We start from the raw sequence: 25,824 nt of genomic DNA on the forward strand, positions 1-25,824 counted from the left end.
ACAGACCCAGGGAATTTGGCAACCATATTCGTTATTATATTACTGGCATTGCACACTACCTGGGTGTTGATTGAATACGTTTGCTTCCTATTATTTTTAATTTTTTTGTTACTTGTCCTTTCGGACAAGTTATGTTTTTGTAGGTTTTTTATTGATTTTTGCTACCGGGCAGTCTGGTAGAGAGAGAGAGGAGGAATGGGAGATAGACCGGGGAAGACATTCGGCAAAGATCACCTGGTCCGGGAGTCGAACCTGGGTCGGCTGTGTTGCACCATAGTGCTCTATGCAGTGTGTCACTCGGGCGCCCCTGCTTCCTATTTCTAAAAACATGTTAGTTTTTCGCATGGTGGTACAATTGGAACATGTGTGCAGTCAATAGCGCCCACAACATTGGGGAAGCTGACAAGTGACAACGTTAAAGAACTCCTGATTTGTCTCCTCAATTTCCCATCTGTCTTGGGGACATTTGATGTATCTTGCCACTCTGCGAAGAATGGCTGGTACAACATCCCACATAGCCCTGCTGATGGATAGTTGTGATAGTCCAGAGGCACCTGTGATAGGTGTCTGGAAGGAGCCAGATGCAAGAACCTGGAGTGTTGACAGCAGTTTGACAATGCCAGGCATTGCATGGGATCTCTGGGTGACAGGCTCAATATCATCCTTGATTTCATAGAGCAGATCAAGAATTGCTTGAGCTGGCAACCTGTGTCTTTGTGAATTGGAGTGTTTTTGCAATGAGGCTCATTTGCATAGAAAGGGCCCCATATTACCTCATTTTAATACCCGCAAATAGCATGGACGCACAGAGACGCAATGATGATTTTTTTTAGGGATGCCCCGATCGATCGGCCACCGATCGTTATCGGCCGATAATCAGTATAAATATACGATCGGTGATCGGTGATAATGCTTTATTTTCGCCGATCGTCAAAACCGATCGATGACACGGAAAACATGATCCAATTCTCTGCAGAGTTCTCACTCGCTCACAGCCACACTCTGCTGCTGCGCGTCTTGCTCCTCCTCCTCCTTCTCCCCCCCCAGACCCATCTCATGTCAACAAACAAACCCTTCGAGCACCGCAGAGCTCCTCTTTCAACATAACTGAAGCATTAAACAAAATGGCCCAGTCATCTATTCACTTTTGTTTAATACACGAGGTGTTGTCTAATGTTATCTAGCTACTGATGGCTCCTGCTATCAACGTGACAGTTTGGCATTCGTTTTCGCAAGCGCTGGCTAGCGTTGGCTAACTAGCTATCGCCCGTGAGCTAACGTTAGCTACCGAGCTAGCGTTACTGTTTAAACAAAACTACACAGTCAACTATTCACTTTAGTTTAATACATGATGAGGCGTTGTCTAACTGGCTAGCTACTGATAGCTCCTGATATCAACAAATGCGCATTTCAGTTTAAGAATGATAGGGATGCACCAGAATGAAACCTCCGTTAGCTAGGTAGCTCACGTTAGTGAGCTAAATAGTTCATTTTATTTTAATACATGATGCATTGTCTAACGTCATCTAGCCGGCTAGCAGTAGCTACAGATAGCTCCTGATATCAATGTCTTATAACATAATTGACATTATTCGTTTTTGCAGCTGAACATTGGCTAATTAGCTATCATGCTTCATAACACGTTTCAGACCCTGTTGAACTATCGCTCTGACTCAATAGTATCCATCTGCAGAACATCAGCCCCAGCACTCTCAGGCCCCACGCTGAATGTGATTTGACCAAAGCAGAGTATACACACAGACAGTGGAGCTGTTTGCAGATAGCGTGCATTTTGACTTGTTGCGTGGTGGCGATGTCTCGCAGACAATACAACTACAAGTATAATTATAATATATATATATATATATATATATATATATATATATATATAAATTACAGAGTCTCTCTGTTCTTGCTGCATGTACTGTATGCGGATTGACCGCTGCTTGGTCGCGCCGCCTAGGAGGGACCAGACAGTGCTCGCCCAGGAGGGCCCAGACAGTGCTCGCCCAGGAGGGCCCAGACAGTGCTCGCCCAGGTGACCTTGTGTACATGATATGGTAAGCTAACCCTAGTGTTATTTCTCTGTCTTCTTTGAAAACCAGAACATTTATTCTCTTTTTCCTTGTTTTTCCCTCAATATTACACTTAATGTTAGGGCCAGAACTTGGATTGCTAAACCAAATACCCCTAGATGGCTCTAGTCTGTAACAGCCACATGCAATGCCCACAATCTATGTAACAAAACTCAACATGGGATAATGAAATTATGATGATATGGATTATATTATTGGTTGTGACGGTACCTGATGAATCCAGTCTTGGGTCGGTGGATGAGGTGTATGCGGTAGGCGGTGTAGTCCTTCCAGCCAATTTGTTGGGGGTCGTGCCATAGTGTCCGAGCCTGAGAGTCACACAGAGAGAAGTCAGAGAGATGGTAACTAAAATACTGAACCTGAGATCTAATCTTCAGTGTGTAACATTATTATTAAAGGGGCACTTCACCAAACAACAATGGTGATTTATTTTGCACATAATCTCACACAGCCAAAAGCTCTAAACAGTTTTGCACACATTAGTTTAACAGTTATTGAGAGTAAATTAGTTTGAATATGGCCACTGGTGGTGTCATCGGGGACGTTGAATCCTTGTGCTGTGTTAATTACAGCTCCATGAAATAATAGCAAAATAGCAATAATAATAATAATAATAAAAAAAAGTTGTCTTATAGGGACTGCTAATTGTCATTTAATTGAGCTGTAATTAACACAACACAAGGATTCAATGTCCCAGATGACATCACTGGTGGCCATATAAAAATGTATGTCCTCTCAATAACGATCAAACTAAATAAATGTTTTGGGTCCAAAGCTCAGATTTCCCCCCTATAGAGGCATACTCTTAATTATTCTGTTAGGTCGGGCGGCTACGTGGCGTAGTGGGCAAGGTGCTCGCCACGAATGCGGAGACGCTGGGCTCGCCTGTTCGAGCCCAGCGCTCCACATTGCTTTCAGTTTAGCTGGTCGTTCATACTAATACGCATTGGCCGTATTAAGGGGTGGGAAACTGATGGGTGGGGATCGGGCGTTGTGGACAGCGACTCCTACAGGTCGGTTGGTGCGCCTGCGTAGTAGAATCAGGAAGTGTCGGGGGCAGCGTGAGCCTCCCACGCGTTACTCCTCGCCACTGAGAGATCGAGCTGCGCAGGTGAAAAGATGCGACTGCTGTTACCTCAAGTACCGGAGGGGACTTGTGCTATGTATGACTTAGTCCACATTGCAGCCGGCTTGTGGGAGGCAAGAAACAGCGTTCGTGACAGGGGAGGGTTGAATTGGATGATACGAAATTGGGATGGGAGAAAAATATAGAAAATGGGAGAAAAAGTGGATAAAAAAAAAATTATTCTGTTAGGTCGTGTTTTCTGTGAATTTCCGATTAATCTTTCTGTGGAGACGTACATCAGCATAAACTAAGAGGTAACACTTTAGGGGGTATAAACAATGATTAAGTACCTATAAGGACTAATGAGGTCTAGCGTAGGAACAAATGTTATTTAACTGACTGTTAGAATTAGAGGTCTGTAATTCTTTTTGATTTGACAGTCAAAATGGTTAGTTCTCTTAAGTAGCATCCATTCTGGAAGGATTCTGGATTGGATTCCCCTGCACTTGTAACATGTCTGGTTGTGTGATAACGTTAATTTATTATAACACAAGTTAACGTTTTGTTTATTATAACTAACAGAAAAGTCTGGGAATGTTGCATATTTGGATTTCATGGTGGTTTTTGTTCTTGATCTATCGTGATGTTTCTTCTTGACTTGTAAAGCCCATGGGGGCAATTCCATGTGATGTCTATACAAATAAATTAGATTTGATTTGACTTGTTAGCAACAAAAAGATAATGCACCAAGATACAGTAGCTGCAGTACGAAAGAGCTAGTCACACAATGTCACTGTTTCACACGTGTACCCATTTATTGTCAAGTATAACTTATATACAATGCCTGGTAATACAGCTCTATACTCTCTCAACATACATGTAGATTTATATATTGATTCACAAACGCGAGACTGGCACAAGTCAAATCAATTTAAACCTGTTGCTAAATCAAGTACAAACAAGGAGCGCCACTTAGTGACCGAACATGGCATTGCAACCAAATAATCACACAAAAGAATATAGTCTGCACATTTGTGACAATTGCACACTGAGGCAATCTCGTGTGCCACAGGGCGTTGGTGTGAAGCTACCTGGTGTCTGGTGTTCCTCGTGAGCCACAGGGCGTTGGTGTGAAGCTACCTGGTGTCTGGTGTTCCTCGTGAGCCACAGGGCGTTGGTGTGAAGCTACCTGGTGTCTGGTGTTCCTCGTGTGCCACAGGGCGTTGGTGTGAAGCTACCTGGTGTCTGGTGTTCCTCGTGTGCCACAGGGCGTTGGTGTGAAGCCTGGTGTCTGGTGTTCCTCGTGAGCCACATGGCGTTGGTGTGAAGCTACCTGGTGTCTGGTGTTCCTCGTGTGCCACAGGGCGTTGGTGTGAAGCTACCTGGTGTCTGGTGTTCCTCATGTGCCACAGGGGGTTGGTGTGAAGCTACCTGGTGTCTGGTGTTCCTAGTGTGCCACAGGGTGTTGGTGTGAAGCTACCTGGTGTCTGGTGTTCCTCATGTGCCACAGGGTGTTGGTGTGAAGCTACCTGGTGTCTGGTGTTCCTCATGTGCCACAGGGTGTTGGTGTGAAGCTACCTGGTGTCTGGTGTTCCTCGTGAGCCACAGGGTGTTGGTGTGAAGCTACCTGGTGTCTGGTGTTCCTAGTGTGCCACAGGGTGTTGGTGTGAAGCTACCTGGTGTCTGGTGTTCCTCGTGTGCCACAGGGTGTTGGTGTGAAGCTACCTGGTGTCTGGTGTTCCTAGTGTGCCACAGGGCGTTGGTGTGAAGCTACCTGGTGTCTGGTGTTCCTCGTGTGCCACAGGGCGTTGGTGTGAAGCTACCTGGTGTCTGGTGTTCCTCGTGTGCCACAGGGCGTTGGTGTGAAGCTACCTGGTGTCTGGTGTTCCTCGTGTGCCACAGGGCGTTGGTGTGAAGCTACCTGGTGTCTGGTGTTCCTCGTGTGCCACAGGGCGTTGGTGTGAAGCTACCTGGTGTCTGGTGTTCCTCGTGTGCCACAGGGCGTTGGTGTGAAGCTACCTGGTGTCTGGTGTTCCTTGTGTGCCACAGGGCGTTGGTGTGAAGCTACCTGGTGTCTGGTGTTCCTCGTGTGCCACAGGGCGTTGGTGTGAAGCTACCTGGTGTCTGGTGTTCCTCGTGTGCCACAGGGCGTTGGTGTGAAGCTACCTGGTGTCTGGTGTTCCTCGTGTGCCACAGGGCGTTGGTGTGAAGCTACCTGGTGTCTGGTGTTCCTCGTGTGCCACAGGGCGTTGGTGTGAAGCTACCTGGTGTCTGGTGTTCCTCGTGTGCCACAGGGCGTTGGTGTGAAGCTACCTGGTGTCTGGTGTTCCTCGTGTGCCACAGGGCGTTGGTGTGAAGCTACCTGGTGTCTGGTGTTCCTCGTGTGCCACAGGGCGTTGGTGTGAAGCTACCTGGTGTCTGGTGTTCCTCGTGTGCCACAGGGCGTTGCGCAGGTACTCTCCAGGCCCTGTGGACGAGTTCACCAGTTTGATAGAGACCCCAGCTGTGCCATAAGCCCTGGTAGGCTTCTTCTCCCAGTAGGCCTGAGACACCTGCTCCCACACAGAAGAGATAGATAGGATATATAGGACAGTCATTAGTCTGGATTAGTGGTCTGCAAGGGCCTTGAAATAAAGCCCGAGCCCTGCCCGAGCCCGTGAACTTCAGGCCCTGCCCGAAAATAAGCCCGACTGTAAATAATATTTTAAGCCCTAGCCCGCGTGAAAACCTGAAAAAAATTATTATTATTATTATTAAAATATAATTTTTTTTTGTATTTGTTTTTAAATATTCGAAACACGGTTTTATATGAACGTAATAAATAAACAAAACTAAGAAGCATTTACATAGCCTGTTTCGCTATTAGAATGCCGTCTCTCCCAGTGCTCGCTTATAGACTGACTCACACATCAGCCTCGTAAAACGTATTGAAGGCTATAGAATCTTCTTTGACACACACACACACACGACACAGAGCAACATAATGAAAAGCACAACAAAACAGGTAGCGACCCAGCAAATAATAAACATCACTCACCACGACGTCAGCAACGCGTTGAACACCGTTAACAAAACTTTGCCAACCGGCTACATACATCCCAAGAACAAATTAAAACGTTCGCCAACTGGCTATATATTCCAACACAACCAATCGAGTTGAACTTGTCCCCTGAGTTCTCCCTGCGCGCTGCGGTAATTACATCCAAATGTTTCTCTGGCGCAAAAGAGAAAACGAATCTTAAGGAAAACGAAGGTTATCCTATAACCCTAGTTATATGAAACAAAAAAAAATAAAAAAAACGCAATAAAAAAAAAAAAAAAAAAAACGGCGGTGCCCGGGCCCGGCCGAGCCCGAATGATTTATTAAAAAAAAAGCCCTACCCAGCCCGAACCCGCCGGGCCGGGCCGGGCCCCGTCGGGCCTGGGCAAGGTTGCAGTACACTAGTCTGGATGCATGAGGAATGCCAGGATATAGCTTAGGGCTGTTATTTAGGTGACCATTTGTGTAGACATATATACACATTTTTGTGCAAGACTGTTAGAACCATGGGCCAAATTCACAACATTATTTCTGGCTCTCCAAAGGAATCCAGAAAGTTATTAGATATTATATTTGGTTTATTTTGTGCAATTTAACTATTTGCAAAAGGATATCTAACGTTAAAGGTAGAATCTGTAATGTCGTCAAACAGCGGCCTCTAGGCAAAAGATGACAACATGGTACAGTTTTTGTTTTTGTCCAATGTGTGGGTTGGATTTCAGTGGGTACAGTACAGGGGAGGGGTTGCTACTGCTGGCCACACCTCAGGCTCTGCCAAGAGAGGTCTGGAGACATTCACAGTATAATTGCCTATTATAAGGTACAAATTACATTAGATTCAAGACATTGTTATTTGCTTGTTACATTCATGAAATCAGCCATCTGTAACTGATTATATTTTGAAAGTAACTTTCCCAGCCCTGCCTGCCTACATCTGTATGGGTGGTACTGGTACCAGTAATTGTCAGAGTCACCTGTTTCCACATGACTACGTAGAAGCGTTGACTGGACTGGAAGGAGAATACAATGCCTGCATAGTCATCATCTCTGTCGGTGTTCACGTAAAACGTGGCACTGAAGTCCACTGAACTGAAATGATTATAGCCTGTTGACGTTTTAGACCAGAAGAAGAAAAACACCAAATTAACACAATGTGATACAACATTTGTATAATTTTACTTTAAACATTCATATTTGAACATTTTGTGTCTTTCTTTTAATATTTTACCTTTTTATTTATCAATCACATTTGATACAATGTAGAGGTGAATTATTGTGTGCTATCTTCACTTGCAGTACTATTTCAGTCATAGGAAATGGTATGCCTGATAAAGGTCCAGGTATGCCAGATAAAGGTACCTGGTATGCCAGATAAAGGTCCTGGTATGACAGATGAAGGTCCTATGACCGAAACATTGATTGATTGATTGATTGATTGATTGAAAAGTTTATTAACAGATTGCAGAATGGGTACAGTACAGTACAGCTCAATACATACAATTGTTAAGGGGATGCAGACCAGAGAAAGACTTTCGTCTTGTTTACATCAGGGTCCCCCATTTTCAATTCATCATAACATATATGACATACATGACATACAGATAGACAGTACTGCTACATCTATACATTTATGACATATCCGATTTGCAAATACAGTACTGTTTGTGATACAAAAGTGTCCAGAAAAGGAGTGTATATGGCATAGAAACTGTACATTGGAGGAGGTTGGTTGGGTGGGGTGGGGTTGGGTGGGTTGGGTGAGGGCTGTACATTGGAGGTGGGGGGGGGGGGGTGGGAAGGGGACACACACACATTTTACACTGTACATTGGAATATTGACAAAGCCTTTCTTGGTCATTTACTGTACAAACGTGTTTAGTCCCTTGTTTGAGCCGAATCTGGGTTTTACATGATTTGTGGAGCTCCCTCTGGTGTTGTGATCGTGGTATTCACTGACCTTTGGGAAGTATTTTGACATGTACATGGGTACCTTGGTCGCGTAGTGTATCTTGTAGACCAGGCCCATTGCAAGTTGCTGTACTCTGTCGTCTACTCTAAGCCATCCTAGGTTGTCAAAGTGGGCAGGGGTGAGGTGGGTTCTAGGAGTCAGGTCAAGTAGTAGTCTGACTAGCTTGTTTTGAGATGTTTGTAATTTGTTTTTTAGTGCCTTTGAGGTGCTTTGGTACCATGAGGTGCAAGCATAGTCGTAGTACCCTTGAATGAGTGCTCCTGCTAGAGTCTTCAGGGTATTCTTGTTTACCAGAGAGGAGATCCGGTACAAGAAACGCGTTCGTTGGTTGACTTTTTTTATTACATTGGATGCCATTTTGTCACAGGAAAGATTAGCCTCTAGGATGGAACCCAGGTAGGTAATTTCATCTTTCCTTGTGATAATATTGTCACCCACTGTAACCGAGAAGCCGTCGGTCTTGCTGAGTTTGTTATTTGAACCGAAGAGAATGGACTCTGTTTTGCCCATGTGTAATGATAGTTTGTTGTCGGCGAGCCATATGCAGATTTTGCCTAGTTCCGAGCTGAGGGCTTTTTCAACCTGTAACTTGTTCTTGTCAGAGACCAGCAGGGCTGAGTCGTCCGCAAACAGGAACAAGTTGCAGTCACAAGCTGACGACATGTCATTTGCATAAATTAGGAATAGTAGCGGTCCTAGTATGCTTCCTTGTGGAACACCACAGCTCACTGTGAGGGGGGGGGGGATAGGTTACCGTTTACTTCCACCATCTGTTCCCTCCCCTCCAGGTAGGATTGTATCCAGCTCACTGATAAACTATCAAAACCAATTGCTTTTAGCTTGTCAATCAGAATGGTGTGATTGACAGTGTCGAAGGCCTTTTGTAGGTCCAGCATGACCATGCCGCAGTATTTGCCCGCGTCCACCTCTTGTTTGATGTGGTCGTTCAAGTAGAGAAGGCATGTGTCAGTGGAGTGGGATGTTCTGAAGCCAGATTGGAATTCGTAGATTAGATTTTTTTCCGCGAGGTACTTTTCGATCTGTTCGTATACTATTTTTTCCATGACTTTCGAGATGGATGTAAGGATAGAAACAGGGCGGTAGTTACCCGGGTCTAATTTGCTGCCCTTTTTGTGCAGGGGTGTTACTCTCGCAATTTTGAAGTCCTTGGGGACATGTCCCTGTTTTATGGAGAGGTTTATTATGTGTGTGATGACTGGGGTGATGGCTGCTGCTGAGTCTCTGAGGAATTTGGAGGGGATGTTGTCATGGCCAGTGGCCTTGTTTGGTTGGAGGGCGCTCAGTTTTTTGAGTACCTCATCTGTAGTTACTATTTCCAGTTTGAAGTCGTCTTTGTGGACGCCTAGGTTCTTGTAGTATGCTACTATGTGTTCTACCCCATACTGCCCTGAGTGGGAGGGTAGTTTGTTTACCAGTGTTGTGGCTATGTTTGTGAAGAAAGTGTTTAAGTAATTGGCTACATCCAGCTTGTCTGTGATGAGCGTGTTGTCCGTCTTTATGTTTATGTTTGAGAACCTGGTTTTGAGTTTTTTACTGCAGCCTAGTTGATTGTTGAGTAATTTCCAAAGTTCACGTGGTTTATTTTTGTTTTCCTCGGTTTTGTCATTGATGAAATTTTTTTTAGCAGTTTTGATCATGGAGTTTACGTCATTTCTTAGTCTGTTTCTTTCTAGTTTGAGTTCAGTCACGTGGTCTTGGAGTTCACTGCTCGTGCTTTTGGTAAGCTTTGACTGACTTTTACGAAACTCAGAGCATTTTTTGTCTCTGGCTTTCATAGCGGTCAGTATTTCAGTGTGCATCCATGGCTCAGCGCGATTTTTTACCCTGGTGGTTCTTAGGGGGGCCATGTTGTTTAGTATTGATGAAAATTTGGTTTTGAAGCCAAGCCAAGTTTCTTCAACCAGTGTACCATTGAGTTCATCTGACCAGTCCAGACTCTCCAGTTCAAGGTTAAAGGCCTCGCTAGAGTAGGTTTTGAGGTCTCTAGATGTGACTGTTTTGTGACAGCCAGCCTTTAGTTTTAGCTTTTTGCGGGTACAGAATATCATATAATGATCACTTAACCCGCATGCTATAACCCCTTTATTGGAGATCTTGGACTTGTCAGAGGTCAGTATGAGGTCAATGGTAGTCTGAGTTGATTCACATATCCTTGTGGGTTGGGTGATTAGTTGGCTGAGGCCGTGCAGATCACAAAACCTATTGAAGGATTTGAAGACGGGTGCATCTTTTTGTTGCATATCCGTGTTCCAATCCCCAATAAGAATTTTTTCCGCATCCTCAGCTCCAGCTAAGCACACATCCAGAGTATCATAAAAGCCAGTTTGATCTGGCGGTCTGTATATTGTGCCGACTAGAACAGATTTTGCCCTTTCAAATAAAATTTCCACCCATACGGTTTCAATTGTCTCATGATGAAGGTCAGTACGGGTAATGAATTTGGTGTCCTTATGTATGTACATACAAACACCACCTCCATACTGGTTTCTGTCATTACGGACTATAGTATAGTTCTCTATTTCTATTTGGAATAAAGTGTTCCAAGTGGAGATAGCATGTGGGAAGCACTAGATTTTCTTTCCTACGGTCCTATCAGTCCAGACGGTGTACAACAGCTCCCTGCCTCCATCACATAGAGCAGGATTATGTGGGTCTCACCGAGGGCGATGCCAGGGTCAGAGTTGGCGGTCTGCAGCAGCTCCGTGCCCTGGCTGCGGATCACCCAGAAGGGCTCCACCTGGGTCGTGCCCCGCGGGTCCAAGAGAACCACCTGGAACTTCCTGAAGTCTGTGAGTCCGATGTCACTGTTCTCCGGACAGGGGTCCAGCGCGTCGGGAATACTGTCGTTGTCAAAGTCATCATGGCACGCGTCACCACAGCCGTCACCTGAGAAAGAGGTGACAGAGGAATGAAGTATATTAGATTAGAAAGAACGTTTTTTTATTAAACATTTTTTGCAAACTAGAATAGAATATAATCTTTATTGTCATTGTTGGTACAACGAAATTGAGTTTAGAGCATCACCACTGGGCACTGGCATACAAACATACTGAATATAGCATATACATTAGGGGTGGGGGAAAAAATCGGTACGTAGTAGTAGGGCTGACCCCTATTAGTCGATTAGTCGACTAATCGGTCGAAATGAGCCGTAGTCGACTAACCAACCTCTTAGTCGAATAGTAAAAAGAAATAAAAAAAAATTTATAATTTTTTTCTTCTTTTTTATCATTCTTTCCAAAAGAAAAGAGGCCTAGAAGCGTGGCTAACGCTAATGGCACGCATACCAGAGGTTAACTGCCTACGAAAACAGGCACAGAGGCACGGAAAGAGGATTTCACCCATCTAATGAACACACTAGACTAGACAAATATCAAGATGTATCCATCAAGTTCAAGTTTCAAGTTTCTTTTATTGCCACACGGCCAGGCCGGTGGAATTTGAGCACGGTGCAGGTGGTAGCTGCGACAATACACCACATGGATGATGGAACACAACATAACATCAACAACAACATAACATAACATAACATAACATGCATAACATAACATAACAGCAGGGGGTGAAATTAGGATGAGTTGGAGTTGAGTAATTGTATGGCCTTGGGGAAGAAACTGTTGTTGAACCTAACCGTGCGACTACCTAGTGACCTAAACCTTCTACCAGAGGGGAGGAGTTGGAAGAGGTGATGAGCTGGGTGCAGGGGGTCACTGATGATTTTGTGTGCGCGTGTGATGGTGTGATGTTTGTGTATGGAGTCCAGGGTGGGGAGTGTGCAGTTAATGATTTTGGATGCCCTAATGATGATCCTGTCTAGTCTGTGTAGTGTGTGTTTGGGTGTGTTGCCGTACCAAACAGTGATGGAGAGTGAAATGATGTTTTGTATGATAGCTGTGTAAAATTGAATCATTAACGTCTTCCTGACCTTGTACTTCCTGAGTTGTCTTAAATGAAATAATCTTTGGTTGGCTGTTTTAAGTAAATGAGTGGTGTGATGATCCCAGTTGAGTTTGTTGCTGATGTGTGTTCCTAAGTATTTAAATGTGTCTGTGGCTGAAATGGGTTGGTTATTGATGAGCATGGGTGTTCATCAGTGGACCAATTGCATGCTTTTACAAAGGACAAGAAGCCTTCAGTTGACTCCTTCAGACATTAAGCACCCCCACAGGCCAAATGGAATGATAAAAAAATATATATATATTTAAAAATATTATACTTTTTTTTTGACCAATAGTCGACTAACGGAAACATTTTGGCCAATCATAGTCGACCATCCAAATCCTTAGTCGGGGACAGCCCTACGTATTAGTATCGCGATACTTTGCGTGGCGGTACTGTATCGATACAGGGATGCCAAGTATCGATATTTTATTATATATTTATATATATATTTATATATATTTATATATATATTTATATATATATATATAAAAGTGTGTATAAGGAAGTTGCATTGTTCATTTCAATACCTGTAGTAGTACAGTAGTCCACACACATGTGCATTCAGTTAAGTTGGAATATGACTGTAAACAGTTCAGTTTGTCAGGTACATGCAACACAGATTAGTGTTTACATCTGTCTGCTTGAGAAAATACCATGTTCTGCAATAAAAATTATTGAAGTGAGATGAACTGACTGAACTTTATTTTATTAGATAAAACATGTTGACAAAGTTTTACTTTGCAGTTGAAAAAAGGTAATACATCGCAATATATCGCAATATTAATATCGCAATACTCAGTGTAACGGAGGTACTGTGTGTCTATCCTACAGTCACGATGGACAGTGTTGTGAAGTGACTGTGGACGGCAGCGGTACTGCAAGTAAACTCACTCCCCAGAGGCGTCCAGACCCATTACTTAGAAGTGAATTCACCTCTTGGTATAGTGGTCTGTGATGCCGCCCGTCACGCGGGAGACCGGGGTTCAACTCCCACTCGGGGCATGTCCGAACCGATCTGTTACATATCACAATATATTTGGTATCGCAATACTATCGTATCGTGACTCAAGTATCGCGATAGTATCGTATCGTGAGGCCTCTGGTGATTCTCACCCCTAATATACATAATAATAATATCAATAATATCAATGTCCCAAGTGCAGTAGTGCTAGTGCAATAAATAGTACAGTGGCAGTCCAGTTGAGTTAATGGATGGAGGGGGCGTTGGCTTGCAATGGATGGAATAGTGTGTGGGTATAGTATAGTATTTGGGTTATTTAATTTTGAATTATACAACCATGCAAAATGACCTGGCACATTTATGCAAATATTTTGTTCACAAATCATTTCAATGAGTATCACCAATACATACATTTTTTAATTATAAAAAAAAGGTTATCTTACCAACTGATTAATGAACTACTTGACAGCCTAGTGGACAATGTAACATAACATGAATCCAATAAGTAGCCTGACCACTGACCATCAAGGTCCAGCTGGTCCGTGTTGGCCACCAGCCTGCAGTTGTCCCGGTCGTCTGGGATACCGTCGTTGTCGTCGTCATGGTCACAGGCATCCCCCAATCCGTCCTTGTCGTGGTCGGCCTGGTTGCTATTGGCGATGTAGGGACAGTTGTCCAGAGAGTTCTGGCGACCGTCCTCATCGATGTCCTCATTGTTGTCACACACGTCCCCCACCAGGTCGCTGTCAGTGTCCAGCTACACACACACACACACACACACACACACACACACACACACACACACACACACACACACACACACACACACACACACACACACACACACACACACACACACACACACACACACACACACACACACACAGTCATGTTTTCATTCCTTATTATGAGGACATTCCATTGATGTATATTAATTTGCTAACCCCTTACCCTAAACTTAACCATAATGACCATAACGATAACTTAACCATAATGCCTAACCCTAAACCTTACCCTAACCAGCCTAATCCTAACTATAAAATAGCCACTGGTCCTTGGCAGGTTCGGACAATGTCCCCACAACACAAGGACAGATAAAATAATGATCTTGTTTTCATTCCTTGTGGGGACATTTCATGTGGTCCACACAAGGATAGAAAAACAAGGGCACACACACACCATTATCAACACAGCTCAGATCAGCAGATCTACACACACTGTTTGTATGAATAAGACAAGATAAGAGAAGCTTTATTATCCCCGGGAGGGGGGATTGCATCAATGTCAACGGCAGTATGTGGCAATAGTTGGATGAGAATATAAAATGCCTCATAGATAATATATAATACAATAACATGAGAAGATAAAAGAGGTAGGAAGTTTAATTCATAATACAAACGGACGTTTCTACAGGATATCAGCTATAATTGTGGTATGCACACGGTGAGCAAGGTTTGAATTGTATTACTGTACAGAGATTAGACTAGACATTAAAAACAACACCGCAAGTCATATGACATCGGCGATATCTGCCAAAGCATCCACAATACTATATTCTTTCCCTATCGTACAGCCCTATTGTATACCTGTATGCGTGTGTACAGCATGCATGCCTGCACAGAGCAGTAGACATGTACCTGTAAGGGGTTATGTAGGAGGGGACAGTTGTCACACAGGTTTACCTGTAAGGGGTTATGTAGGAGGGGACAGTTGTCACACAGGTTTACCTGTAAGGGGTTATGTAGGAGGGGACAGTTGTCACACAGGTTTACCTGTAAGGGGTTATGTAGGAGGGGACAGTTGTCACACAGGTTTACCTGTAAGGGGTTATGTAGGAGGGGACAGTTGTCACACAGGTTTACCTGTAAGGGGTTATGTAGGAGGGGACAGTTGTCACACACGTCTCCCACTCCATCCAGGTCTGTGTCTCTCTGGTTAGTGTTATATATCAGAGGACAGTTATCACGGTCGTTCAGCTCCTCTGGAGAAGAGAGAGAGAGAGAGAGAGAGAGAGAGAGAGAGAGAGAGAGAGAGAGAGAGAGAGAGAGAGAGAGAGAGAGAGAGAGAGAGAGAGAGAGAGAGAGAGAGAGAGAGAGAGAGAGAGAGAGAGAGAGAGAAAGAAAGAAAGAACGAGGAAGAGAAAGTGTGTGTGTGTGTGTGTGTGTGTGAGAGAGAGAGTGAGTCCGATTTATGGAACACATATATTTAACCAAAATGTAGCTAAATATCCATCCATTGTAACATTTTCCCTGGTTAGTGGTTAGCTACCGTCTCCATCCATGTCGATGCTGCAGGCATCTCCCTCTCCATTGTTGTCAGTGTCAGTCTGCAGGGGGTTGGGGTCAAAAGGACAGTTATCACAGCGGTCCCCTAAGCTGTCCCGGTCTGAGTCAACTTGTCGAGGGTTGTACATCAGAGGGCAGTTATCCTGGGTGGAACAAACACACACACACACACACACACACACACACACACACACACACACACACACACACACACACACACACACACACACACACACAATGGAATGTGAATACACACAAAAATATAGAACATGTCTATACACTTTTTAAAAAGTCACATACTGTAGAAAGGGGAAACGTTTGTCAGCTTTGTACCCCCATCTCACCCTCTCATCTATGATGTCATCGTTGTCGCCATCAGGGTCGCAGGCATCTCCCAGCCCGTCCCCGTCCAGATCCTCCTGGCCAGAGTTTGGTATGCGGACACAGTTGTCCTACAGTGAATCACAACACAGTTTAGAGGTCACCTCTGAGGCTCAGCCAACCCATCACAATTAGATAAGTACCTCCACAGGAAACCTTGTGGATTGAGATTAATACTCATTTTGAGAGAATGTGTGTGTGTGTGTGTGTGTGTGTGTGTGTGTGTGTGTGTGTGCATTGGTGAGGATGGGGGGGAGAGATACAGTAGAGCGAGAGGGAGAGAGACAGAGAGAGAGAGAGAGAGAGAGAGAGAGAGAGAGAGAGAGAGAGAGAGAGAGAGAGGGGGAGAGAGAGACAGAGAAAGAGGGAGAGACAGAGGGCAAGAGAGAGAGAAAGAGAGAGAGAGGGAGGGAGAGAGAAAGAAAGGGAGAAAGTATGTCTGACTGTGTAACTGTCAACAAGTTTACGCAATCTCATAGAACTTTAATTTAAATATATTCATATGTGTGCATTGGTGTGTGTGTGTGTACAGTATGTGTTACTGTACCTTCTGGCAGTGGTACGTAGCGTTCTGTTTGCAGGTCAAGCTGTAGTTGGGCCAGCCGTCCAGGTCAGAGTCTTCTCCGCACAGGAAGCCGTCCCCAGCGAAGCCCACAGCGCACACACACTTGTACAAGACCTCAGACGTCAGGCCCAGATATATACATCTAGCATATCTATGGCACATGTGTGTGTTGTCTTTGCAAGGGTTGTATGGCTCACACACCTGCACACAGCAAAACAAACCATCTATAAATAATAATGCAGGACCTGTTGCAGAGGTTTGTTGGTGTCATTGCACAACAGGTGTGCTCTCCAGATCCGGAATTTGTGTTATAATGTTGTAATCAAGATCTGACATTGTTTTCCAGGTGTACAAAAATAAATTCATGAATGCTAATGAGACCAACCAGCGTTTCTCATTCCTCTTAACCCTTAGATATTGCGGATTTACATTATCACAAAATAGCTGCGACCTCAGAGGTGAATCCTTTAGAGCAGTGGTTCGCAAAACATTTCCATGTCAAGGACCCCCCAAATTGATACACATTAGTATGCACACCCACTTTTGATAAACTGTTGTCTCGGGGACCCCATCTGAGAAGATTCTGGTTGTTAGATAATACAAATACACAAAAGTCCATAGCTGTCTATACTGTTGTTGTGAAATTATGTATATACTCTCTCACTTCTAGAGAATTAAGTAGTGAAATTAAACGATTCCCCATTTTTCTAGGATCCCCTGTGACGCATTTGAGCAGGACACTGGTTGTTGTGAAGGATCAGATTAAACCGAATATATATATTTATTTATGGATATATATTTAATAGTATTTGTATATCGTTTGATATCCCTTGTATATTCCTTGTACATATACACTGAATATCCCTTTAGTCTACTAACAGCCCATAATAGTTTCATTCTCTCATTGGACAAGAACCTGGCGCCAGCAGCCAAGCCCCTTGGTTCAAGTTCAATCGTGCCGACGAACATGTCGTTACAAGCCCGGTTCCGCGTAGGAATACGTCTGGCGAAATACGAATGGTACTATTTGTTCACAGCGCATATATATATGGCGCAAGTAAAGTAGAACTTTCTTTTAGTCCATTAGTCCTTTACCCTCCAACCTAGTAACAGACGTGAAGCCTCACCCACGACCCACGTGTGGTGCAGTATGGCCTACTTGGCCTCAGAATAGGCATTGAGACATCGTGTGGATTAATAGTTGAATTGTCATAGTTTGGCACTATACCGTCGAGTGGGACGTATTTCTATTAAGTTAATAATAGTCTATTATGTATGGTGCATCGTTCGGTTAGAGTTATAAAGTGAGCAGTACCCCCATCGTTCCTGGCGTTATCTAGAGTCTTAACCAGGCTGGGCAGACCACGTGTGGTGCTTTCATCCGAGGAGTTCTGGGCCAGGACGAGTGGACCTGCACATTGGATTACTTTACCCGGACGACGGCGAGCCCTACACGGCTTGGATTATCTACTTGCTTTGGGTGCTTTGATTATGCCATGGATAACAGCCAACACTGCTGAGTGTTGGAACTACCCCCCGAGAGGAGTCCAGGTGAGACGGCGCTCTACCCGAGTGAGGTCACCTCACGTCTCTTCGTTGTAGACCGGCAGCTACCGTCTACAAGAGGGCCCAGCTGTATTCATCTGTGGACCGAGGTTCTGTGGGCACCGTGTTCAGCACTCTGAATTCTCCCAAGAAATCGTTGGCCAGATGGGATATCGCCGGCGGCTCTCCTAACCCCCCCCCCTACTGACTTACAACCAGCGGGACCCCCCTTTAGTGTATCCAGCTATAATCATTTAAGTACCATCGCTATAGTTCCCTAAAGAACCAGGTTGTATACTTGCTCCCTGCGTAACCAGAGATTGGACATTCAATGTTGATTTGCCTACGAATACTCATTTGCCTTACAAGTGCATTCAAATCATAAATGTCATTAAGTGAACGTTGTATATACCCTTTGCTATATAAAATATTCGATTTATACATTTGTGTGGACTTCGTTTCATGGTGGGAAAGTGTTCATCATATCTATATCATGTACTGTGTGGCCAGTAGTTAAAGTACATAATCGGTAGTGGTTTAATGATACCATACTTATCAATACAGTCAGGGAATTGTACCCCTCAGTTACAATTGGTCCTTCGAGCCGGATGGTAACTAGTGTAATATTAATATAGTGTTATTAATATTGAAATGGCCTATGATGAACACTCCACGAAACGGTCCTCCTAACGTAGAACGCCCGCGGCGCAGACGACAGACACCTCAGTACTTAGAGGATTACGCTGTCAGTCAACTACCTAGCCTTCGACAAACGGTAAACGCGGTAAAAGTAGAAAGTAAAATTATGTCTGACCTTAACGACCAGGTTACCCCGACCACAGAGGCCCTAGTGGGTTCTAATGTAACTGACCAAGCTCACGGTGGGGACCAGGAGGGAGCTGACATGCCTTTACCCCCCGCCAATACCGAAGAAGTAGTCCCCGACCAGCCCCGGGAGGAAGACAACCCTACAGAGAGAGAACTCTGCACGGAAGAAGAGGAGGAGAGCGCCGAGGAAATAGAGCTCCAGGACTCCCCAACGAGTACAGCCAGGAGCGGCTCACCTCTACAACCGTCTTCCCCCAGCGAAGCGGAGAGGATGCTATCACAGGCGTTCCTCGCCAGCCTGACAGCCTCTACCGAACGCGATCGACTTCAGGGTGAACGCGATCGACTTCAGGGTGAACGCGATCGACTCCAAGCACAGACGCTTAGCGAGCGCGAACAACTCCAAGCGCAGCAACGGAGCGAAGAAGAGCGCATACGCCTGGAGATGAGACGCCTTCAGACGGAAGAGAATATGGCAAGAGACCGGGCCGACGCCCAGCGCGCCGCTGCCGGTGCCCAAAGAGAAGCAGATCTCACCAAGCACGAAGCCGAGCACGACAGACTACAAGCGCAGCTAATGGAGCAGCTGATCCTCAAGGCAACACCCTCTCCCTCCGCCAGGGGTTCAAGGAACTCGTCGAGACAACAGTCAAGGGCAGCGTCTCCTAACCGAGCAAGCGACCCTGAACTTGACCAACAGACCAAGCCTATACCCCCCGCAGACCCCCTTCCCCGACCGGTCCAAGCGAGACCCAGCTACAAGGAAGGAGCAGCATACACTGCGGAGAAGCTAAATAAACGACTACAGGATCTAGAGGACCTGATAGAAGAAGAAGAGGGAGAGGAGGAGAACCAAGCCCGACGACAGCACAGTACTCCACCGGACCAGGAGGTCCAGTACAGCCCAGGCTATACCCCCGCGGCGCTGCGCTACAGACCCCCGACTCTATTCACGGGTGAGCATGACGCACGACCAGCCCCGAGGAATAGCACCTGGACCAGCGGGCCATGGTACCCTGCCGGTACCAGCCCACAGAGAGGCGCAAGAGGAGACTCGCCTAGGAGGTCTCTCCCCCAACGCTCGCCGATGTATCAGCCATCCACGGCGTCATACATTGCCACACCGACGTTTCCAGACTTCACCTATGAGAATCGAGCACAGTACACGGAGCTCCGGATGTGCTTAGAGACAATGATGGTGGATGTCGCTGATGAACGCCACAAGTATGCAATATTACTGAAGCACCTGAAAGTACCGCGAGCGCACAATATAGCGCTAGCCTATGCCACCTCTACGACCCCATACACCGCGGCTCTAGCAGCGCTGGACCAGAGATATGGACGTATATGGGATTACGTAATCCAAGAGATAAGGCATATTGACCGCCTACCCCCAGCAACAGACAATCGCTCATTAGACGACCTGTCTATAAAAGTGCAGTCCCTGGTAGGGATGCTGGGAGCGCAACGGGAAAAGGGTATGCACGAGCTATACGCCAACTCTAACGTCGAGAGGATTTTAGAGAAGCTGCCACCCGCCAGACAAGAGCGTTTCAGGCGGCAGAGAGACCACCGTGATCCTAACGGTCCCGAACCATCCCTCCTCGATCTAGCCGACTTCCTAGCGAGAGAAGTCAGCAGCCTACGACTGGATACGTTCGGGCGGAGCACACCAAGCTCCAGAGAGGGACCCAGGAGAATAAACGATGGAAGAAGATCGGTGACTGTCATGCACCAATCAGAATCAGTACCAAGCAGTAAGAACCACAGTACCCCCTCGAGAAAAGAGAAGTGGAAGATGGTGTGCCCGTACTGCGAGAAGGAACACTGGCTGTCACAATGTGACCTGTTCACAAAGATGAATGCAGAAGAAGTGAGTCAATGGATAAAGTCCAACAGGCGCTGTTACCGATGTGCGCGCAGTCACATGGCAGCCGAATGCCGCCTAAAGAAGAGGTGCAGTCGGTGTGACGGAGCCCATCTAGATGTACTACACGACAGTAACAGAAGAAAGCCTGCACCTGCACCATCGAGCAGCACCAAGGCAAGTGTCATGTACATTGACCCCGCCAGCAGCAGCGGCGCCCAAGTGCTCTTAAAGGTAGTCCGTGTAACATTGAGCTACCAAGATAAAGTCATGGACACTTACGCCGTCCTTGATGACGGGTCAGAGAAGACCCTTCTGCTCGCGTCCGCTGCGGCCCAGCTGGGACTGCGGGGGAGCGAGAACCAAATGACGATTCGGACAATAAGAAGAGATTTAAAGACGATAAAGGGCGAGAATGTCTCCTTCACTATCGCAGCAAGCGGGCAGCCAGAGCGACGGTATAGGATTACAAATGCTTTCACCAGCCAAGAAATAGGACTATCACAGTACACCTACCCCATCGCCAAGCTGATGGATAAATATGTGCACCTGCGTCAACTACCTATCCCGCTCATAGACGGCGCCATCCCGACCCTGCTGATAGGCTCCGACCATGCAGACCTCATAGTCCCGATAGACCGGGTCCATACAGGACCCCGAGGCTGTCCTGCAGCAGTCGAGACCCGCCTAGGGTGGACACTACAAGGCCCCCTCGCTAAATCTCTCAACCGAACAGCAGCCACTAGCTGCCTCCACTCCAGAGCGACAGAAGAAGACACCACTCTCCTGCAGCATGTCGAGAGGCTATGGACACTAGAGACAATGCCCTTTAAGAACGAAAGGAAAGACATTCGTTCTAAAGAAGACATTTACGCCATAAACCTCCTCGAGCAAGGGACAAAGAGAGTCACAGTCGGCGGAGTGATGAGATACGCAACTCCACTCCTGAGGCGAGAGGGAATGCCCACCTTTCACGCAAAGAAAGACGCCACGGAGCGGTATCTATTGAACACAGAGCGGCGCCTAGCCAAAGACCCCGCTCAAGAGAGTGTGTACCGCGCTGAGATTGAGAAGCTAATCACAGCGGGACACGTGACAAAGATTGACATTAAAGAGGCCGATCAGACGACCGAATCATGGTACGTGCCGCACCACAAGGTCCACCACAACGGCAAGGATCGCATTGTGTTTAACTGTAGCTACCAGATCGGATCCCAAAATCTGAATAAAGAGCTCTTGCCCGGCCCCACACTCGGCCCCTCTCTACTAGGCGTGCTACTACGCTTCCGCCAGGACAAGGTGGCTATCAGCGGGGATATCAAAGGGATGTTCCTGCAGGTGAGACTAGTGGAGGAGGACAAGCCCCTGCTGCGGTTCCTATGGAGAGAGAGGATCGGAGATGAGCACCCAGCCATCTACCAGTGGGAAGTCCTCCCCTTCGGAACCACATGCAGCCCGTGCTGTGCTACATTTGCACTACAGAAACACGTCGCAGAGGACCCAGCAGCAGATGAAGAGGTCCGACACAGTGTGAAGAACAGTTTCTACGTGGACAACTGTTTACAAAGCGTTTCGACTCAAGAAGAAGCCGAGGTTCTCCTACTCAAGCTACGCGCCTCCCTGATCAAAGGCGGCTTTGATCTCAGGCAGTGGGCCAGCAGTGACCCGCACGTATTGCGCAGCCTCTCCCCCGCAGACAAGGCTGCCAGCAGCGAGACCTGGATGGCGACAATCCCAGGAGAAGCCCAAGAAATGACACTAGGACTAGTCTGGCGCTTCAAAACAGACTCGCTCCACTATAGACACAAACCCCTGACCACGGAGCAGGGAAGGTCGACGGCGATACCGACCACCAGACGGAGTGTGTACAGAACACTCGCCAGACAATATGACCCGTTGGGATGTATTCTACCTTACACCACCAGGGCAAAGATGATTGTACGAGCACTATGGGACAAGGACCAGGGCTGGGACGACCCAATACCCGCACACCTTGCCTCCACATGGAGAGAGTGGGAGACGGAGCTCCGCTCACTCCCAGGCGTCAATATACGCCGCAGCTACTTCCCACCCACAGTGAGGCCAGAGACATGCAAGATGGATCTACACGTCTTCAGCGACGCCTCCGAAGTAGCCTATGGATCAGTGGCCTACTTGCGTGCCCAAGAGAAGGGAGGAGAGATACACACTGCTTTCATCCTGGCTCGCTCAAGAATAGCCCCACGAAAGCAACAATCTATCCCGCGTCTAGAGCTCTGCGCAGCCCTAGCAGGAGCGCATCTAGCCACGTTAATCCAACGTGAACTCACCATTCCGGTGCACAGAACAATCTTGTGGTCAGATTCCACGACAGTACTCACATGGATCAAGTCTGATTCATGCAGATACAAGGTCTTCGTGGGAGTCAGAATCACCGAGATTCAAGAGTTAACAGAAGCAGCGAGCTGGCGGTATGTGGACACCAAACACAACCCAGCTGACGTCATCACCCGGGGAATGTCCCTAGATGACCTCACCCGTCGCAACATCTACAGTGACGGACCAGAGTTCCTCAAGCTCCCGGAAGAAGAGTGGCCTACGCCCACCCCACGGGAAGCGAGTAAAGAGGAGGCTGAGAACAAGAAACCTATGTTCTGTGGACTGAGCACAGTCGCCTCCACAGACCCCAACATAGATGATTGCATTACCCTACAGAGTGCGCAGCTAAAGACATTTCTGCGGCACCACCCAGAGATTCAGCCCACTGCCGACATTTCAGCAGCTGACTACGAAGAAGCAGAACTTCTTCTACTACAACGAGCCCAGAGAGACTCGTTCCCCGATGAGCTAGACTGTCTACAGGGAGGAAAGCCCGTCCCATCAGACAGCAGACTGCTCCACCTGGCACCCGAGAGCGACGCCCATAATCTCATCAGAGTGGGTGGTCGTCTGCAGAGAGCCCCCAATCTACCGGATGACGTTAAGTACCGATAGTCTTGAACAGCCGACACAAGGTCACAGAGCTGATCATAAAGAAATACGACGAGGATGTACACCACGCAGGAGCAGAGAGAGTCTTCGCGGAGATCAGACGTCGCTATTGGATACTTCAAGGCAGAGAAGCAGTGCGACGCTTCCAGCGAACCTGTCTAGACTGCCGAAAGTGGCGCGCGCAGCCCCGCATACCCCCGGATGGCTGACTACCTCCCTGTCGCCTCCGACTCGGCGACAAGCCATTCCACTCCACAGGCATGGACTGTTTTGGCCCGCTGTATATAAAGAAGGAAGAGGAACCGAGAAGCGGTGGGGTATTGTATTCAAATGCATGACCACCAGAGCGATACATATCGAACTCCTTCCGACCATGAGCACAGACTCATTCCTTATGGCCTTCCGAAGATTCACATCACGGAAAGGAAAACCGTCTATATTGTTGTCTGATCACGGGACAAACTTCAAAGGCGGAGAAAGAGAGCTGAGAGAGAGCTTCCAAGCTATGGGCCCAGAACTTAAGACCCACCTCGCTCCATCCCAGATTGACTTCCAGTTTAATCCCCCGAACGCACCCCACTTCGGTGGAACCTGGGAACGAGAAGTACGTTCTATAAAGACAGCCCTGTACGCCGTGCTTGGGTGCCCAGACTGTGCGGAAGAAGTCCTAATGACAGTCCCTCAAGGAGATCGAGGGAGTATTGAACTCCAAGCCCTCGGCTACGTCTCCAGTGATGTAGCAGATGTCGACCCAGTCACCCCCAACACACTCTTGATGGGGCGGCTGGACCCCGCGCTACCCCGGACAATGTACAGGCCTGAAGAAGCGAACGGTCCGAAGAATGTGGAGGTACAGTCAAGTACTAGCTGACAAGTTTTGGAACAGCTTTCTACTCCACTACCTACCGTCTCTACAGACCCGCCAGAAGTGGGGTAAAAGAGAGAGACAATTTGACAGAAGGAACAGTCGTCATGATATCGACCAGTCACTACCCAGAGCTATGTGGCCGGCTGGCCGCGTAAGCAAAGTGATCACCGGTGCCGATGCAGGTCCGAGCAGCCGAGGTGCTCGTCCAAGGGCGAACTTACACACGACCCGTGGCGAGGCTAATAGAACTGCCCAGACTCCCAGACACTATCGATGACGACCATGACCCCACGACTTTGTGAGTTGACTGACCCTTACAGCGGACCTTGAGTGGTAGACAGTGCGGTTAATCTGTCTCTGCTTAGCTAATTAGGTGGACTAATTAGGGCGCGGCTGTTGTGAAGGATCAGATTAAACCGAATATATATATTTATTTATGGATATATATTTAATAGTATTTGTATATCGTTTGATATCCCTTGTATATTCCTTGTACATATACACTGAATATCCCTTTAGTCTACTAACAGCCCATAATAGTTTCATTCTCTCATTGGACAAGAACCTGGCGCCAGCAGCCAAGCCCTTGGTTCAAGTTCAATCGTGCCGACGAACATGTCGTTACAAGCCCGGTTCCGCGTAGGAATACGTCTGGCGAAATACGAATGGTACTATTTGTTCACAGCGCATATATATATGGCGCAAGTAAAGTAGAACTTTCTTTTCGTCCATTAGTCCTTTACCCTCCAACCCTAGTAACATACGTGAAGCCTCACCCACGACCCACGTGTGGTGCAGTATGGCCTACTTGGCCTCAGAATAGGCATTGAGACATCGTGTGGATTAATAGTTGAATTGTCATAGTTTGGCACTATACCGTCGAGTGGGACGTATTTCTATTAAGTTAATAATAGTCTATTATGTATGGTGCATCGTTCGGTTAGAGTTATAAAGTGAGCAGTACCCCCATCGTTCCTGGCGTTATCTAGAGTCTTAACCAGGCTGGGCAGACCACGTGTGGTGCTTTCATCCGAGGAGTTCTGGGCCAGGACGAGTGTGACCTGCACATTGGATTACTTTACCCGGACGACGGCGAGCCCTACACGGCTTGGATTATCTACTTGCTTTGGGTGCTTTGATTATGCCATGGATAACAGCCAACACTGCTGAGTGTTGGAACTACCCCCCGAGAGGAGTCCAGGTGAGACGGCGCTCTACCCGAGTGAGGTCGCCTCACGTCTCTTCGTTGTGGACCGGCAGCTACCGTCTACAAGAGGGCCCAGCTGTATTCATCTGTGGACCGAGGTTCTGTGGGCACCGTGTTTCAGCACTCTGAATTCTCCCAAGAATCGTTGGCCAGATGGGATATCGCCGGCGGCTCTCCTAACCCCCCCCCCCTACTGACTTACAACCAGCGGGA

The 25,824-nt window shown here is 46.9% G+C and overlaps 1 protein-coding gene across 1 annotated transcript in view; it reads right to left on the bottom strand.

Annotated features, from left to right (window-relative positions):
• Nucleotides 1-25,824, bottom strand: part of LOC311235550 (thrombospondin-2-like) — a gene marked incomplete at its 5' end in the record, with an annotated part of 32,354 nt that overhangs the window by 4,040 nt on the left and 2,490 nt on the right. Inside the window, 9 exons of the mRNA XM_084323019.1 lie at nucleotides 2,307-2,404; nucleotides 5,574-5,714; nucleotides 7,177-7,307; nucleotides 10,851-11,078; nucleotides 13,618-13,852; nucleotides 14,958-15,076; nucleotides 15,364-15,523; nucleotides 15,725-15,832; nucleotides 16,309-16,527. Coding sequence (XP_084179145.1) covers nucleotides 2,307-2,404; nucleotides 5,574-5,714; nucleotides 7,177-7,307; nucleotides 10,851-11,078; nucleotides 13,618-13,852; nucleotides 14,958-15,076; nucleotides 15,364-15,523; nucleotides 15,725-15,832; nucleotides 16,309-16,527 — 1,439 coding nt within the window. The remainder of the gene's footprint in view (nucleotides 1-2,306; nucleotides 2,405-5,573; nucleotides 5,715-7,176; nucleotides 7,308-10,850; nucleotides 11,079-13,617; nucleotides 13,853-14,957; nucleotides 15,077-15,363; nucleotides 15,524-15,724; nucleotides 15,833-16,308; nucleotides 16,528-25,824) is intronic.

Source organism: Notolepis coatsorum (genome assembly GCF_963971535.1).
Source record: "Notolepis coatsorum genome assembly, chromosome: 10".
Classification (NCBI taxonomy): domain Eukaryota; kingdom Metazoa; phylum Chordata; class Actinopteri; order Aulopiformes; family Paralepididae; genus Notolepis; species Notolepis coatsorum.